Source organism: Choloepus didactylus, chromosome 2 (genome assembly GCF_015220235.1).
Source record: "Choloepus didactylus isolate mChoDid1 chromosome 2, mChoDid1.pri, whole genome shotgun sequence".
NCBI classification, from domain to species: domain Eukaryota; kingdom Metazoa; phylum Chordata; class Mammalia; order Pilosa; family Megalonychidae; genus Choloepus; species Choloepus didactylus.
The window spans coordinates 113,724,531-113,742,769 of NC_051308.1; the positions used below are offsets into that span (position 1 = coordinate 113,724,531).

General features: G+C 40.7%; 2 protein-coding genes across 2 annotated transcripts; both read left to right on the top strand.

Moving 5' to 3' along the window:
• Positions 1-8,253: 8,253 nt before the first annotated feature.
• LOC119517613 (late cornified envelope protein 3C-like) lies at positions 8,254-8,514 on the top strand. Its single transcript, XM_037814474.1, has one exon. The coding sequence runs from the start codon at positions 8,254-8,256 to the stop codon at positions 8,512-8,514; it is 261 nt and encodes an 86-aa protein (XP_037670402.1).
• An 8,041-nt stretch (positions 8,515-16,555) lies between these two features.
• Positions 16,556-16,816, top strand: LOC119517623 (late cornified envelope protein 3C-like). The gene has a single exon (XM_037814486.1). The coding sequence runs from the start codon at positions 16,556-16,558 to the stop codon at positions 16,814-16,816; it is 261 nt and encodes an 86-aa protein (XP_037670414.1).
• Positions 16,817-18,239: the final 1,423 nt, after the last annotated feature.

Consider the following 18,239-nt stretch of genomic DNA (forward strand, 5'->3'; position numbering starts at 1 on the left):
ACATGGCATGGTCTCCCTCAGCAGAGGTCCCAAAAGAGCACAGCTGGGAAGGGGGAACCGCTCAGAAATCCCAGGGACCCTATGCAAATACCAAGGACTTGTGGGTCAGCGGCAGAGACAATCAATGGAAGGACTGAAATGAAGGCTTAGGCTCCTGCAACAGCCTTAAATCTCCGAGAACACTTAGGAGGTTTGATTATTAAAGCCTCCCTGCCTGCCTAATCACCCAGACACATGCCCCACATTCAGGGAGGACAGCACCAGCAACACACCCTAACTTGGTGCACCAATTGGACCCCACAAGAATCAGATCCCCACACACCACAAAGACAAAGTGGGGGAGAACTGATTTGAGGGGAATAGGTGACTCACGGACGCCATCTGCTGGTTAGTTAGAGAAAGTGTATGCCGCCAAGCTGCAGTTCTGTCAAATTAGGGATCAAGTAAAGCAAATGCCAAGAGGCCAAAAACAACAGAAAATCTTAAAGCATATGATAAAACCAGACAATATGGAGAACCCAAACCAAAACACCCAAATCAAAAGATCAGAAGACATACACAATTAATTTACATACACAATAAATTTACATACACAAATTTAATTAATTTGGCACAATTAATCAAAGAATTACAGACAGGCAACAAGAACATGGTTTAGGATATAAAGGACATGAAGAAGAGCATGGCACAGGATAAAAAGGACATAAAGAAGTCCCTAGAAGAGCATAAAGAAGAAATTGCAAGAGTAAATAAAAAATAGAAGATCTTATGGAAATAAAAGAAACTGTTGGCCAAATTAAAAAGACTTTGGATACTCACAATATAAGATTAGAGGAAGCTGAACAACAATTCAGCCTCCTTGAGGACCACAGAACAGAAAATGAAAGGACAAAAGAAAGAATGGGGAAAAAATTGAAAAAATCAAAATGGATCCCAGGGATATGATAGATAAAATAAAACATCCAAATTTAAGACTCACTGGTATCCCAGAAGAGGAAGAGAAGGGTAAAGGTCTAGAAAGAGTATTCAAAGAAATTGTTGGGGAGAACTTCCCAAACCTTATACACAATATAAATACATAAAGCATAAATGCCCAGCTAACTCCAAATAGAATAAATCCAAATAAACCCACTCCAAGACATATTCTGATCAGACTGTCAAATACTGAAGAAAAGGAGCAAGTTCTGAAAGCAGCAAGAGAAAAGCAATTCACCACATACAAAGGAAACAACATAAGACTAAGTAGTGACTACTCAGGGGCCACCATGGAGGCAAGAAGGCAGTGGCATGACATATTTAAAACTCTGAGAGAGAAAAATTTCCAACCAAGAATACTTTATCCAGCAAAACTCTCCTTCAAATTTGAGGGACAGCTTAAATTTTTCACAGACAAACAAATGCTGAGAGATTTTGCTAATAAAAGACCTGCCCTACTTCAGATACTAAAGGGAGCCCTACCAACACAGAAAAAAGCTGAGGGACTTCACCACCAGTAGATCAGTCCTGTAAGAAATGCTAAAGGGAGTTGAGCAGGCTGAAAGGAAGGGACACTAAACAATTGACTGAAACTCCATGAAGAAATAATGGGTACCACTAAAGATCACATGGTAAATATAAATACCAATACCACTGTATTTTTGGTTTGTAACTCCACTATTTACTTCCTACAGGATCTGAAATACATAAACTGTAATGATAAATCAGTGGTTTTGGACTGAATGTAAAATATGTAATTTTTGACAAGAACTACATAAAAGTGGGGGAATGAGGGAGCATAGGAACATAGTTTGTGTCATATTGAAGTTAAGTTGGTATCAAAGAAAAACAAGATTGTTATAGGTTTAAAATGTTAAATTTAAGCCCCACAGTAAACACAAAGAAAGTATCAGAGAATATGACCATAGAGACGAAAAGTAGAATAGGGGTTCCGAGAAGTGGGGGAAGGAGCAATGCGAAGTTAAGAAATGAGTGTAGGGTTTCTGTTTGGGGTGAAGAGAAACTTCTAGAAAGGGATGATGGGAAGTTGATAGCATTGCAACATTATAAATGTGATTAATCCCACTAATGGAATGCTAGGGAGGGGGTGGAATGGGAAGATTTAGGCTGTATATGGTTCCACAATTGAAAAAAAAAAAAAAAAAAAAAAAAGACGGTCTAAATAGATGACAATTAAATGCCAAGAATGATCCTGGATGGGATCTGAGGATGGAGGGGAGGAGGCTCAAAGGGACACAGATGAGACATAAGGGGAAAAAAAAAAAAAAAAAGGAAATATAGAATGTAAGCTTTGTATCAAGGTTGAATTTCTTGAACTTCTTAGCTGCGTTTAATGGGATTGCATAAAAGAATGTTCTTGTTCATGGGAAATGTATATGTGAATTATATTGTATTTTCAAGGATGTGTGCAGCTTGCTCTCATATGTTCAGAAGACAGAGCAATAGATGATGCATGATAGGGAGGGAGAGAGGGAGGGAGGGAAGGAGGGAAGGAGGGAAAGAGAGAAAGAAATGGTGGTGTGACAGGATGTTAAAGGTGGTGGATCGGGGTATCGGGGGAGAGGGGTCAGGGTATACTGGAGTTCTATGTAGGGGGTTTGTACTGTTTTTGCAGCTGTTCCTGCAAGTTTGAATTTATCTCAAAATAAAATTTCTTATTAAAAAAAAAATAGATGAGGAGATGAGAAATCTCTCAACAAGAAGAACAAAAAGACAAAGGGGTGACAAAAGAAAAAAGAAGAAAATGATGTGTAGGCCAGGAGTTTCAACATCCTTCTTTAAGGGGAAGAGAGGAAGTTTTTTGTTTTGTCTTTGTGTGTGTGTGTGTGTGTGTGTGTGTGTGTACACACACATTTATATATAACCTTTATTGCAATTAAAAAAGAACAAAGACAAAAAAAAAAAAAGAAAAACAACCCAGGAGCAAAGGACCAGCAGACACCAGCCACATACCTTCCCAGCTGACAGGTGTTCCAGACACCATTGGTCTTCCTTCAGTGATGTCTTAGTTTGGACACTTCTATAGCATTAGAACTATAAATTTGTAACCTAATAAATCCCCTTTATAAAATCCAGTCCATTTCTGGTATTTTGCATAATGGCAGCATTAGCAAACCAGAACACTGATCAAGTAGGATTTACTCCAGGAATGCAAGGTTGATTTAAAATATGAAAAGTACAGAAAACACGTAAACAACTGAATAGATATAGAAAATCATTTGACAAATTCAAGACTCTTTCATGATGAAAACACTCAACAAAATAGGAATGGAAAGCAACTTCCACAACCTCATTAACGCCATCTACAAAAACTCACAGTTACAACATTCTTAATGGTTACTTTCCCCATAACTTCAGAAATAAGAAAAAGATAGCTGCTCTCATTACTACTAGTAAACATGGTACTGAAAAATCTAGCCCAGTGCAGTTAGGTAAAAATAAGAATACAATGCCATCCAGATTGGCAAGTAAAAGTAAAACTGTCTCTATTTGCAGATGATATGATTTCATATATAGAAAATGGCAATGAATCCAAAAGAAATCTAATCAATTAATAAATGATCTCAGCAAGATTGAATATTGACTCAAAATTAATATACCAAAGTCAAATGTATTCCTAGACATGAACAATAAACAATCTTAAAATGAAATTAAGGAAACAATTCCATTTATAAAGAGTCAAAGAAAATAAAATCATCATGAATTTAACAAAGGAAGCACATATCTTATACAATGAAAACTGAAGCACATCATTGAAAGAAATCAAAACGCAAACAAGTGGAAAGGCATCCCATGTTCATGGATTGTAAGACTTAATATTTAATATTGTTAAAAGGGTACTACTCCCCAATTCATCTACAGATTCAAAGCATTCCCTATCAAGATAGCAGCTTCATAGATTCCCAGGGATGAGCTTGGCCCTGGCAATGTAGAACTGAGAATGACTTCTTGACTAAAAGGGGAAAAGAGATGGCTAAGGGATTTCAAATGAAGTTGAGAGGTCATTCTGGAGGTCACTATTATGCAAACTTTAGCCAGATATTGCAAACTACCCCAGTATGACAAGCCCCAATCAAGTATATTCCTGCAAACCCTAGAGAGTACCCTGGGTTCTATCTAAGTCTCTATAAAAGCTTTTCTTAATAAATTTATTTTGTCAGAAACTTAAGGCCTCCAGATTGATCCCATGCCAGATAAGCCCTGAAATCCAGAGGTACCAGTCTCTCCAAAAACATCAACCAGTTTCATTCCTCTACCCCATAAGATCAACACACTTTCCCAGCATGAAGAAATTAGAATGGCCATTGTCCAGATATCCCTAAGATTGTGAGAATGATCAAATGAGAGGGAGGAGGTCTAACTGAGAATTATGATTTAACAAATGACTGTGACTACTGACTCATTATATAGATATTTCTTTTCAGTGTCTAGTGTTTCAGAATAGCCAGAAGGAAATACCTGAAGTTGTTGAACTGTAATTCAATAGCCCTGATCTTTGATAATGATTGAATAACTATACAGTGAAAAAAAAAAAAAGAGTCAGTTTGCCATGTTTGTATGGATCTACTTCTGGATGTTTTGTTCTGTTCCACTGATCCATAATCTATCTCTAACAATACTACACAGTCTTAGTTAACCTACCTCTATTTTAAGTCTTAAAATTGGGCAGAGCACAATACTAGTGGTCGAGAAGGGGAGGGGGTGGTGTGGGGTATGGTATGTTTGTGGGATTTTTGTTTCTTTTTTTTTTCTTTTTCTGGAGTAATGCAAATGTTCTGGGATAATCATAGTGATGAATGTACAACTATGTGATGATACTCTGAACCACTGATTGTATACTTTGGATGGATTGTATGTTGCATGACTATATCTCAATAAAATTACATTTAAAATAAGCAAATATTAAAATTCACAAAATCAATTAGCCAGAAATGTAGGTTTTTTTCCTGGTCTCTCAGTTTGATTCTATTGGTCTATAGGTCTCTCTTTGTGCCAGTACCATGCAGCTTTCATTATTTGTAATAATTTTTTCAATTGGAAAACAAAATAGAACAAAACAAAAGATAGCAGCTGTCTATTTTGCATAAACAAGAAGCTGATCAGGAATCCAAAAAAAGCCAAAATTATCTGCATAAAGAAGAATGAAGTTGAAAACTCACACTTCTCAATTTCAAATCTTACTATAAAGCTATAGCAAAGTATGGAAACTAACTTAAGTATAGGCAGATAGATAAATAGAAAAGAATGGACAGCCCAGAAATAAGCCATGACATTTATGGTCAACATTTTTATAAGAGTGCCAAAATCATTCAATGGTAAGGAATCATCTTTTCAACAAATGGTGCTAGCTCATTGGGATATTCACATGCAAAAGAATGAAGTGAACTCCTAACAAATACCATACACAAAAATAAACTCAAAATGGTTCAAAGACCTAAATATAAGAGCTACCACTATAAAACCCTTGCAAGAAAATACAGCCATCATTCTTTGTGACCTTGGTTTAGACGATGGTTTCTTAGCATTAAACTAAGGAAAAAGCAACAAAAGAAAAAATAAGATCAATTGGATTTCAGCAAATATTTTTAAAAAATCTGTGCTTCAAAAACACTGTCAAGAAAATGTGAACACAAGCCATAAAATGGAAAAAAAATATTTGCAAATCATGTATCTGGAAAGGGACTGGTATCCAGAAAATATAAAGAAATCATATAGCTCAACAAAAAAGCCATCTCAATTTAATAACAGGCCAAGTAGAAATACACATTTCTCCAAAGAAGATGTATTAAAGATATAAAAGCATTTGAAAAATGCTCAACATCATTAGCCATTAGGGAAATGTTAATCAAAATCACTAGGTGATACTACTACATACCCACCAGGATAGATATAATTAAAAACACAGATAATAACAAATGTTGGCCAAACGTGAAGAAATTGGAACCCTCATACAATAGTGGTGGGAATGTAAAAGGTGTAGTCATTTTGAAAAAGTGACAATTCCTCAAAAACTTAAACGTTGATTTACCCTATGAGTCAAATTCCATTTCTAGGTATATACTCTAGAAAACCGAAAATGTTTGTCCACAGAAAAACCTCTACAAGAATGTTCAGAGCAGCATTACTCATAACAGCCAAAAATGACCCAGAGCAATTCATTTTCCCACAGATATCCCTAAAAAACTAATGAAATTTATGTTTCAAAAAGGATGAGAGGAAAAGTTAAGTAAAAAACAAAACAAATAAAGGAAATTAAACCTCTTATAAAACAAATTTATTCTCTAAAAGCAGGTAGCTGGTTCTGTAGGCTTTAATGTTAGTAGAACATCAAGACACTTACTGTAAAACTTTTTTTTCTGAGCTGTCATTTCCATAAGCATATATATTCTTTTGTTTATTATTAATTTTATTTTCATGTGTTCAATATCCACCAAGCATACATTTCCCCCTTACCCATCCTCCCATCCCCCAACACTTTCTGTCTCTGCAGATTTACTATTTCTAGACATACCTTATAAGTAACACCATGCATTTGTCCTTTGGTATATCGCTTATTTCACTGAGAATAATGTTTTCAAGTTTCTTCCAGATTGCAACATATCTGAGAACTTTATTCTTTCTTATGGTTGAGTAATATTCTGTTGTGTACATTTGCTACATTTTGCTTATTCACTCATTTGTTAATGTAAGTATTGGTATATAACCTTCTTTTAACCGGTTAAAAATAGGTCATGAATATTTTTCCATGTCAGAAAATAAAAATAGGTAAACAAAATTATTAGAAAATTATTCAATTTAAAAGTTATTATTAAAGTTTGGCTGTGATCCTGACTGTTATTTTTCTCAGGAAACATAGCAAATGTAACATAATACATGGTAAATTTAAAGGAGAAAAACCTTCAGCTCCCCTGAATAGATCATGCACAGCCTCCAGATTTTCAGGTCAGTTAAGTACTTCTGCTAATCAAGAGCCACCTGGCTAACTCCTTCTTGCCCGTGATACCCATGAATGGAATCTTGGGCCATGAGATCTTAGGGAGCCCTCTCAACCATACAGAGCCTCAGGTCTCTTCCTGCCTCTTTTACCCACTCGTCTCATTCCCAGGAGATCAAGAGGACAGTAGCTGATGACATGTGGATTGTCTAAGGGGTTTGGGTTATGTGCAGGGTGAAGGAAGGCTAACAGCAAAAATGATCAATGCAAGCCTGAACATGGTATACAGTGGTTACTGCATTTGTCAGTTGGGATTTGACTTTATATTTAGAAATATATTTGTGTATATATAATTATACATATATATTAATTTTCCCTTTGTCTCTCCTGACAGACTGTGAGCTACTCGAGGAAAGAACATTGCCATGTGCATCCAAGTATGCCTAATTCCTAGGAAAGCCCACAGGACAGACCAGCATTGAGGAATGTGAGCTGAATGAATGACACGAGGAAGGTGGAATGGTGGGAGCCCGGTCAGCCTGAGTGAGGTGAAGTGGACTGTCATCAGAACTTCCCAGTTCCCCTTGGTCAGACAGCTTGGTGAGTGCACAGGAAGATGATGAATGGGTGGTCCTGGGCGTGTGCCAGGCTGGCACCCTGCCCCTGGTTGGGAAAGCAGCAGCATACTCGGGCTGTGCATCACCAACCCAGCACAGGATAAAAGGGCTCCTGCCCTGGGCTCCTCATCCACAGCCTCCTGAGGAACAGCCTTCTCCTGCCTCCTCTGCATCCGGTGAGTGCCCATCAGTGTCAGGAAAGGACCACTAAGGTCTTAGCAGAGGGGAGGGAAGCAAGGGGTCTGGAAAGGAAACAGCACAAACAGGGCCACAGAAGACAGCAATGGGGGAAGTGAGGGTGAGGAAACAGGGACTCAGTGACCTGCAAGGGCCACAGGAGCTCGGGGTTCCTTCCAATCCTCCTTCTGTTCATGATCTCACATATGCACACATTTCCTGTGACATCCTGTGGAAATGCTCTTGGCAAATGGGAGAATCCCTGGGTTTGATCTGCGACACAAAACTTGGATGCCCAGTTAGTTCTGCAGCAATCTTTCCTGGGTGGAGAGCAAAGCAGTAGGCATTATGCATGTTCAGACTAACTCCAGCTCCGTCTCCCTTTCCCTCCTGCAGCTCTTGGTTCAGGTTGCAGCTGATCTTAGAAGCCAGGGGTCTAGGAAACCTTGAGAGAGCAGACATTGGACTGCAGGTTCTGAACTCACAAGTTGCTTTTGTTTTGTCCAGGGCTGCTCAACTCCTGCCGAGATGTCCTGCCAGCAGAACCAGCAGCAGTACCAGCCCCCTCCCAAGTGCCCCTCACCCAAGTGCCCCCCAAAGAGCCCAGCACAGTGTTTGCCTCCCGTCTCTTCCGGCTGTGGCCACAGCTCCGAGGGCGGCTGCTGCCTGAGCCACCACAGGCGCCGCAGATCCCACCGCTGCCGTCGCCAGAGCTCCGAAGCCTGTGACAGTGGCAGTGGACAGTCCGGGGGCTCTGGCTGTGGCCACAGCTCTGGGGGCTGCTGCTGATCAGGACTTCTGATGCAGAGACAAGCAATTTTAGACAAAGCAAACATCTAAAGTTCCAAGGAAAAGCTCCACCTAGATGCCTTCTTTCTCATATACCCTTATTTCTTTTTTCTTGAATTGAACAACTGAAAGGTTGGGGGAGGATTTGGCTGTCTACAGAGAGCTCTACCCATATATTTTTCAGGGGCCCCACAAGCTCCTTTCATCTGTACTTGATGATGTTTATCACCTGTGTCTGAACAGGTAGACAAATAAAGCCTCTTCTCAATGCCCCCTGTATCTCACTTGTCCTTTTACTTTGCCCAATTCAAGACTATTCATTGGGTCTCAACCATCCCTCAGCTCCTGAGAGCCCAGCAGGCCCAGCACCAAGGGAGAACCCTGGCTTAAACTACAAAATTAATGGGTCAACTTTATCTCCATGAAGGGGATGCCTGTGGGAGCTTTGAGGGTAGAAGGGTAAAGGAAGACAGAGGTGTTGTTTTTGGATGGAACACTGTCAGCAAAAGGCCTGACATTTTGTGTAATCTGGTGCTCAGTGGTGATATGACATTGGGATCCCTGGTCTCTGTTGGGGAATCATCAATCAGAATTTGAGAAGCTGTTGCATTCTCAAACTAGGAGTCTTGGAAGGAGCACGGTGGTATAGAAAATCTGAAAATAGAGAAGAATGAGAGCAAAGAATGGCTTGCAGGTAGAGAAAAGGTTAAGGAAGGAAGGCAAATTAGTCACAATTTATGGACTTTGAAGGAGATGTGAGCTGGAAAGATAGCAGATTCTGAAGCAATCTTAATTGAGTGTTTCCATAGGAGAGTGTGTGGGATGTTTCAATATGAGAGGCTCGGAACTGTGAGAAAACTCAGAAGGGAAAAAGGAGGATACAAGAAAAGTACAAGAGGTTACACATTGGGTTACCTGTAAGCTTCTTTCAAGAGATTTACTATGGAATGAAGCTCATGCTCATTGTTTTTTGGATGATGCATGTTACTTTTGCAGCGAAAGCACAATAAAGTGGTATAGCCATGCTACAGTTACAATAGGTCGCAACTGGGGAGCTCCTTCCCCAACTTTGGAACTAAAAGGCAGCATTCATCTATACCCCAAACTGAAATAAACATTCTCAATGTGAATAAAGTATACTGTTGACCTTTGATAGCCAGGTTTTATAAATAATAGTGCAGAGAAACAGGGATTTGTCACTCAAGCCTGGATAGTTCTTGAAATAACTTCAAAAAGACATCATATAACTTCAGTCATAGACAAAGTTGAAATATTTGAGAGAAATCAGAATTGGAGCACAGAAATTCCTGGTGGAGGATAAACTCCGTGTGAAACTTTGGGAAATCAAGTGAATAAAATACATTTTGTTGTTATTTCATTTTTTAAAATATCTTGAGAAATGACAGAGTTTAAAATAGTTTTGCTCCACTACCCATGAGCATATAATTTCTTAAGAAACCAGAATAAAAAGTGTCAAAATGACCACTAACAGCAGGCTGATGTCCAATCTGCTCTGCCAGCCAACTTCCTGCCCAGTTCAACTGGCTGAGACAGTGGCCACAGATGTTGAGACTTACATTTGAGCTGGCTTCAGAATCAACGCGTTAGGGTACTTACTTCTGCAAACCTAACATCTATCAGAGTTTTTCGGTCATTCATCCCATAAAGAAATACTGAGAAAATCCTGTGTATCAGGTGCCATTCAAGGCACTGGAGATACACTGGGAACAAGAAGAGGTTCCTCCTCACGTGGAGCATGTTCCAGTGGGCACTGTTGAGGCAGGGACCATTTTCTTGCTTGCCCTGTGTTCAGTTGGATTCTCATTCCTTGGTTTATGGTGGGCACCAGTGTAGGCAGGATAAACCCAGCCTGGGCAAAACTTTGGGGCATGAAAATTGTTGATTTTCTGGGGTTTAAGAAGGGCATCTAATGAATGTTGGCTCCTTCAGCAAAAACGATAACTTCAGAAAAGATGTTACGAAACGGAGAAAATTAGCAGGCATTCTGGTTATTATTGCTACATAACAAATCACTCCAAACTTAGTGATGTGAAACAACCACATTTTAGTTTTCTCCTAATTGCATTGTTTAGGAATTTCAGAAGTGCTCAGCTGGGAGATTCTCACTTGGGGTCTTTCGTGCACTTTCAGATAGGTGTTGGCCAGAGCCACAGGTACCTGAAGGCTTGACTGGGCTGCACAGCCAAGAAAGCTCACTCAAATACTAAAAGTTAACTGGAGCAGCTACACCTGGCCTCTCTAGCATGACGCTCTAAAGTAGTCAGACTTCTTGTAAGGTGCCTGGCTTTCCCCAGAGAGAGCATCCTGAGAGGATGAGGGAGAAACTCCATGATCTTTAGCGATGGAACCTCAGAAATCACATATCATCACTTCTGCCACATTCCATCGGTGAAAGCAGTCACAAACCTGCTTAGGTCAGTGAAGGGGATATAAACCTCACTCCTCAATGAGAGGAGTGCTAAAGCCTTTGGGGGCATGTTTAAAACCATCTCAGTGGGGGTATTGGCTACTATCCCCTTCATGCTACCTCTTCCTGAGGCCCTGTGTAAATTCATGTTTTGAAAAGACTCGTATTTCAGGCATGTTTGCAATATATTCAAGCTTTGAAAAGGAGGTGGCTGCTCCTATAGCCTTCATGGAACTAGAATGTCCAGAATCATTATTGCAATAATAATGACTTGTTAAAAGCTATCACAGTGATTTACATACCTCATAATAAGTTACCTTGTTCTATTAAATTAAAATAAAATGCAATTGGAAAATATTACAACGATGTCATTTTGACTCCCATTAATTCTCATTCAAATCTGAACTCCTCCTGTACCCTAAAGCTCTTTAGCCAACATGAAGGAACATCCCTGTCTCTGAAACATTCTTATAACTCTTTGATCAAGAGCCCAGTCAAATACACACTGAAACAATGTCCTTGGATTTGCAAGACTTGTCACTTCAGCAGATGTAGACTTCTTATCTCTGGCCCTGCTTTAATTCTAACATTTCTGGTTCGTTTTGCCTTTATCATTTTCTCTTAGGCACCACCAGCTTGACTTTACTCTTTAAAAGACAGGGAATCCCAAGAATGTCTGACTCCAGTGTCCATGTTCTTAGCACACTATCCTGACTCCCATCACCTTAGATTCCTTTCTTTTCTGATCCATTTTCCCTCATGTGGCAATTTTATTTCCAAATTTTGCAGGGACCCTCCTGTCCAGGATTCCTGGCACCTCGGTGTCATGAGTTCCTCTTAATCACTCTAATGCACTAGCCATCCCAGGACAACCTCATGGCTCCTGCCCTACACTCAAAAGCCAATTTGCAAGCTACAGCCTTTGCCCACCACCCAGCGTGATGTCAGTGACAACAATTCGACACGTCCCTCCATTCAGGACAGCAGGGAACTGGTACTCAAATGTCATGTAAGCCTCTCAGGGATGAGAACCATGTGTCATATATTTCTGAATCCTCTGTGTTCAACATATACCTGAAATGTGCACTCACTCATGTTGTTTGGATGAATATAATAAATATAAACAACTGACTTTCAAAAGTCCTGAGGGAGAGGGCCAGAAATTTGGGCAATTTGTGGACTTCCTGGCTCCCTTCTATCAGAAAAAAATCTGTGAGCATCAACCAAGGGTTGAGGAAGTCCTGGGTCTGGAGTGTTTGAAGAGCTGTTACTTGGATTATAACCCATCACCACACTACTGTCCAAGTCCCATCTCTTTTTTCCTGACTATTAACCAAAGTAGAGAGTAAGAGAATTGGCATTTATCAGCAATCAACTTGAGCCTGGTCATGTCTGCCAAGGCCCCTTCTGTCTCACTGCTGTCCTCAGGTTACCTAAACTGTGGACTCTGAGCCATAGGCTCAGGGTCTGTGAAAAGATGGTGAGAGGCAAGAGGATGTTTGAGTGTGTGTGTGTTTTAAGTTATGGATGATTTACCTTTTTGTTTCCTCCCTGATCACTGAGCTGAGATTCCTGCCAGGAAAACCAATAGCAGTGTCAGACTCCTTCCACCAAATGCCTAACTTGCAGGGATTATTTAAGTTCTTGGCTTCCAGTCACTTTCTGTCCAGTTTCATTTCTGGGAGCAGCTACTGCCTGAGCCAAAACAGGCCCACAGATCCCCCTTCACCACCAGAGCTTTCTGGAGGCCCCAGTTGATGTGGGGGCTCTGGGGGCTGCTCGTGACTTAGGCCGTGAGGCCCACAGAGCATTTGGAAGAACCAAAGGGCCAAGGACCTGCCCCAGCCTGGTGCTTCTCCACTTTTCCTTTCTGTCACATTTAGGGCTAAGTTTCCAAGTTATTACTTTGAAGGATCTGAAGTGGCCCTTGAAGCTCATTTCCTTTCCCAGGGTGCTATGTTTTTTACCCCTGTCTGTGACCCTATGAAACTATAAAGATTCTCTACTTGAGCACTGCCTGTGGGTTCCATTTTACCATACCACTTCCCTTCTCCATCAGACAGCCCTTTCTCAGATTTTTTCTTCTTCTTTGCTTCCCAAAACACTGCCCTGCCTGTCATATGACACGCAAATCTTCACGGGACTAGAGGAGGGAGAGGAAGTAGGTCTCCCTCCACTCAAGGGGAGTCTCCAGAAACTGAGTGGGGTGAAATGTCAGGAACTGTCAGGGAAAGACCTATGTGTTTTGACCCTGGTGTGATCAAGACTCTGCAGTCACGCGGCATCTTTGCGACCTCACGTGTGATACATACTGCCCGTCCACACCCACCACTTCCTTGTCCCCTCAGGTTTTCCAATATTTGCAAAGTTCCTGTGAAGGGGCTATGTCTCACCTTCTCCTCATTCTTTCTATTGCTGGTCTGTCTAGGGGGACCAAAACGCACAGTTTCATAAATTGTGGGCATCTCTTTTTTGCCATGTGGAAACCACGTGAAGGCCAATACTTTGAGGTATAAGATGAATTCCAATGCCTCAAAACACCTCCCAACCAAACCATCATAAACCTCCCTTCAGAGTATTCCCCAGACATTTCTGAGAGTTTCCAATGCTACATGTGAGTATAACCAGCCCATCAAATTCTCATCACCAAACTGTGCACAGCTCTCTCTTCCTTCTCTAACTTATATCCTTGATGTCCAGGGTTGGACACTGAGAGTAGCTGAGGGAAGTCCCTTGGAGAAGCCCCATGTCTGTTGTGGGTTGACCCTCCTGGGGCTTCCAAGTGCCCACTCTCAGGAGTCAGAAAGGAGTCAGAATTGCTTTCTCCCCACACTACTTTATCCTTAGGGCCCAAAGCAGCTCTGTCTTTGTCCTGTCTCTTGTGAACAGTTTTATCAGTTCCAGGCTCTTGTGCATAATCCCACTGACTCTCATGAAACAGTTCTATTAGTTTAAGGCTTTACTGCTCCTATCATGGGGATCGAGGACAGATGAAGGGGCACAGTTTTACAAATGGAATGCATATCTTCATGTCATAGGGGACATGTAAAGACAGCCCTCAAAATTGAACTAAATATTTGCAAATCACATATCTGATTAAGGAACTGGTATCCAGAAAATATAAAGAAAAGGAATCATACAGCTCAACCATAAAAACATATCCCAATTTAAAAATGGGACAAGTATAAATACACATTTCTCCAAAGAAGATATACTAAACACATATACACAGTTGAAAAGTCATCAGTCATTAGGGAAACGTAAATCAAAATCAGTATGTGATACCACTACACACCCAGTGGGATAGGTGTAATTAAAAAGACAGATAATAACAAATGTTGGCAAGAATGTGGAGAAATTGGAACACTCAACGGTGCTGGTGGGAATATAAAAGGTGCAAAATATCTGGCAATTCCTTAGAAACTTAAACGTTGAGTTACAATATGAGATAATTCCATTTCTAGATATATAGTCAAGAGAAATGAAAATGCATGTCAAAATTTTCTTGTAGAAAAACTTCTACGGGAATGTTTGTAGTGGCATTATTCCTAACAGTCAAAAAATGACAGAGTAATGAATTTTCCCACAATATCCTTTAAAAACTAATGAAATTTCCACTTGAAATAGGATGAAATATAAAGTGGCATATAAAAGTAAAAAAGAAACTTAACCCCTCTTATAAAAGAAATTTATTCTCTAAGCATGTAGCTGGCTCCATAGGCTTTAATGTTCAAAGAAGAACAAGACACACTTAATGTAAAACTATTTCTTTTAAACTGTCATTTACATAATTGTATACGGTTTGTTCTGTGTATTATTAATTTTATTTACACACACTCCAATCTACCAAACATCCATTTCTGTATCTGCAGATTTGCTACTTACGGACATCTCTCATAAGTGACATCATACAATATTTACCCTTACTAATTTCACTGGGAATAATGTTTTCAAGATTTTCCATATTAGAACATGTCTCAGAACTTCATTCCTTTTATGGATGAATAATAGTACTTAGTGTACATGAACAACATTTTGTATATACATTCATTTGTATATATATCAGTATACATTGTTTTATTACCTGCTATAAATAGTTAAAAATAGGTCATAAATATTTTTCCATGTCAGAAAATATAAATAAATGCAAAAATTTATTAGGAAAATATATTTAATTTAAAAGATATTATTAAAGTTTGGCTGTGTCCCTGACTGTTATTTTTCTCTGGAAACAGCAAATGTAGCATAATAAATGGTAAATTTACAGGAGAAAAAAATCTTCATTTCCCTTAAATAGATCATGCACAGCCTTCAAACACTGTCAGGTCAGTTAAGTATTTCTGCTTATCAAGACTCAACTCAGCTCACTTCTTCTTGGCCTGGACTCCTGGGCCATAAGATCTGCTTAGGGAACCCTCTAAGCCATATAAAGACTCAGCTCTCTTGTTTCATCTTTTACCGGCTCATCTAATTCCCAGGAGATCAAGAGGACAGTAACTAACAATGCGTGGATTATCTAGGGGGTTTGGGTTATGTGCAGGGTGAAGGAAGGCTAAGAGCAAAAATGATCACCTCAAGCTTGAACATGGTGTATGGTACTTACTGCACTTGTCTGTTGGGATTTGACTTTATATTTACAAATATGCATGTGTGTGTATATATAATTATATATATAAATTTTCCCTCTATCTCTCCTGACAGACTGTGAGCTCCTTGAAGAAAGAACATTGCCACGTGCATCTAAGTATGCCTAATTCCTAGGAAAGCCCACAGGACAGAGCAGCATTGAGGAATGTGAGCTGAATGAATGACACGAAGAAGGTGGAATGGCGGGAGCCTGGTCAGCCTGAGTGAGGTGAAGTGGACTGTCATCAGAACTCCCCACTTCACCTTTGTCAGACAGCTTGGTGAGTGCACAGGAAGATGATGAATGGGTGGTCCTGGGCGTGTGCCAGGCTGGCACCCTGCCCCTGGTTGGGAAAGCAGCAGCATACTCGGGCTGTGCATCACCAACCCAGCACAGGATAAAAGGGCTCCTGCCCTGGGCTCCTCATCCACAGCCTCCTGAGGAACAGCCTTCTCCTGCCTCCTCTGCATCCGGTGAGTGTCCATCAGTGTCAGGAAAGGACCACTAAGGTCTTAGCAGAGGGGAGGGAAGCAGGGGGTCTGGAAAGGAAACAGCACAAATAAGGCCACAGAAGACAGCAGTGGGGGAAGTGAGGGTGAGGAAACAGGGACTCAGTGATCTGTAAGGGCCACAGGAGCTCGGGGTCCCCTCCAATCCTCTTTCCGTTCATGATCTCACATATGCACACATTTCCTGTGACATTCAGTGGAAATGCTCTCCACAAACGGATGCATCCCTGTGTTTCAATTGGATGCCCAATTAGTTTGGCAGCATTCTTTCCCGGGTGGAGAGGAAAGTGGTAGGCATTGAGCATGATCAAACTAACTCCAAGTCAATCTCCCTTTCCCTCCTGCAGTTCCCTTTCAGGGGGCAACTGATCTTAGAAGCAAGGGGTCTAGGAAACCATGAGAAGGAGGCATTGGACTGCAGGTTCTGAACTCACAAGTTGCTTTTGTTTTGTCCAGGGTTGCTCAACTCCTGCCGAGATGTCCTGCCAGCAGAACCAGCAGCAGTGCCAGCCCCCTCCCAAATGCCCGTCACTCAAGTGCCCCCCGAAGAGCCCAGCACAGTGTTTGCCTCCCGCCTCTTCCAGCTGTGGCCACAGCTCCGAGGGTGGCTGCTGCCTGAGCCACCACAGGCGCCGCAGATCCCACCGCTGCCGGCGCCAGAGCTCTGAAGCCTGTGACAGTGGCAGTGGACAGTCCGGGGGCTCTGGCTGCGGCCACAGCTCTGGGGGCTGCTGCTGAGCTGGGAAGTGCAGCTGAGACAAGCCATTTTCAAGGAATCAAAGATCCGAAGCTCCAAGGATCACTCCCACCTGATGCCTCCTTCCCCAGATGCCCTATGCTGGCTTTCACAGGCTGAGCTGTGGGGATGTTCCCGTGCAGAGTTATGAGCACAGACTCTTCCTGTCTGATATTCAGGATCTTCCTATTTCCCTCACCCCTGCACCTGAGGATAAGTGTCAGTGCCTGTGGCCGAACCTGTGAAAAATAAAGCTTGTCCTTATCGCCCCTTGTGATCACTTGTCATTTCACTTTGCCCCTCACACATGGCGGAATGTGTGCCTACTCTGTCAGGTCCAACACCAACCTGGAGCATGTACAATATCCTAGCTCTAGATCAGGAAATATAGGCGTCTGTCAGGACTTTTTATGTTGCATTTATGTTGTCAAATGTGGTGGGGATGAGGAGGGGAAGTGATGGTAATTTATTTTCATTTCAGCATCCAAAGACTTTCCAAAATCTTTGATTCATTTAAAACAACAACAGCAGCACTAAAGAAGTTTTCTGGAAGACATACTCTGACTAGGTCTGATCCATTCTCCAGCTCAACACAATTCCCTGAGGAAGGAACCACAGCTGCCATGTATGGATTCATCACTGTGTGCTACTTGTCAGTCAAAACCTAGAATATGCTCGGTTTTTCTTTTGTTTTTAAACAGTTTTATTCACACACCATATAATCCATCCTTATTGTATAATCATTGGTTCTTGATATAATCACATAATTATGCATTTACCACAACAATCAATATGAAGACATTCCCATTGCTTCTGGAAAAAAGAATCCCTTACTCCATATATCCCCCTATTATTGATATTTAGCTTTTTTATAGAGCCCTTGTTAAAATTAATGAAAGAATATTATAATGTTACTCTTCCAAATAAATTTGATTAACATTTTTTCTGTTTCTGCAAAGTGAGCTGTTGGGATTTGAATTGGTCTGTAAACCTTTTTGGGTAGAATTGACATCATAACTAGATCCTATTAACCATAGACTATTGTTTGAATTAATTATATGCCTCCTATGTACCACCCTATTATTAACACCTTGTAATAGTGACATAAGTTTGTTCTAGTTCATTTAAGAAATTTCTTATATTTGTACAAATAACCACCACCATCATCTACTCTAGGTTTCTCTAAGTTATACAGTCCTAGTTTCTATACTCTAGCTTTCTTTCTGGTGACATACGCAACCCTAGCCTTCCTTTTCCAACCATATCACACTTAGCTTTGTTTATTACACTTACAGTATTGTGCTACCATCACACAATATTGTGCTATCCCATTATATACATTTATAATTGACCTTATTAAACATTTTCTACCCCTTAAGCATCAATTGCCCCATCTCTATGTTCTTTGTATCTCCTGAATAATCT

Bases quoted from the DNA above. Each gene is read 5' to 3' on its own strand.
- LOC119517613 (XM_037814474.1), top strand. From the start codon at position 8,254: ATGTCCTGCCAGCAGAACCAGCAGCAGTACCAGCCCCCTCCCAAGTGC.
- LOC119517623 (XM_037814486.1), top strand. From the start codon at position 16,556: ATGTCCTGCCAGCAGAACCAGCAGCAGTGCCAGCCCCCTCCCAAATGC.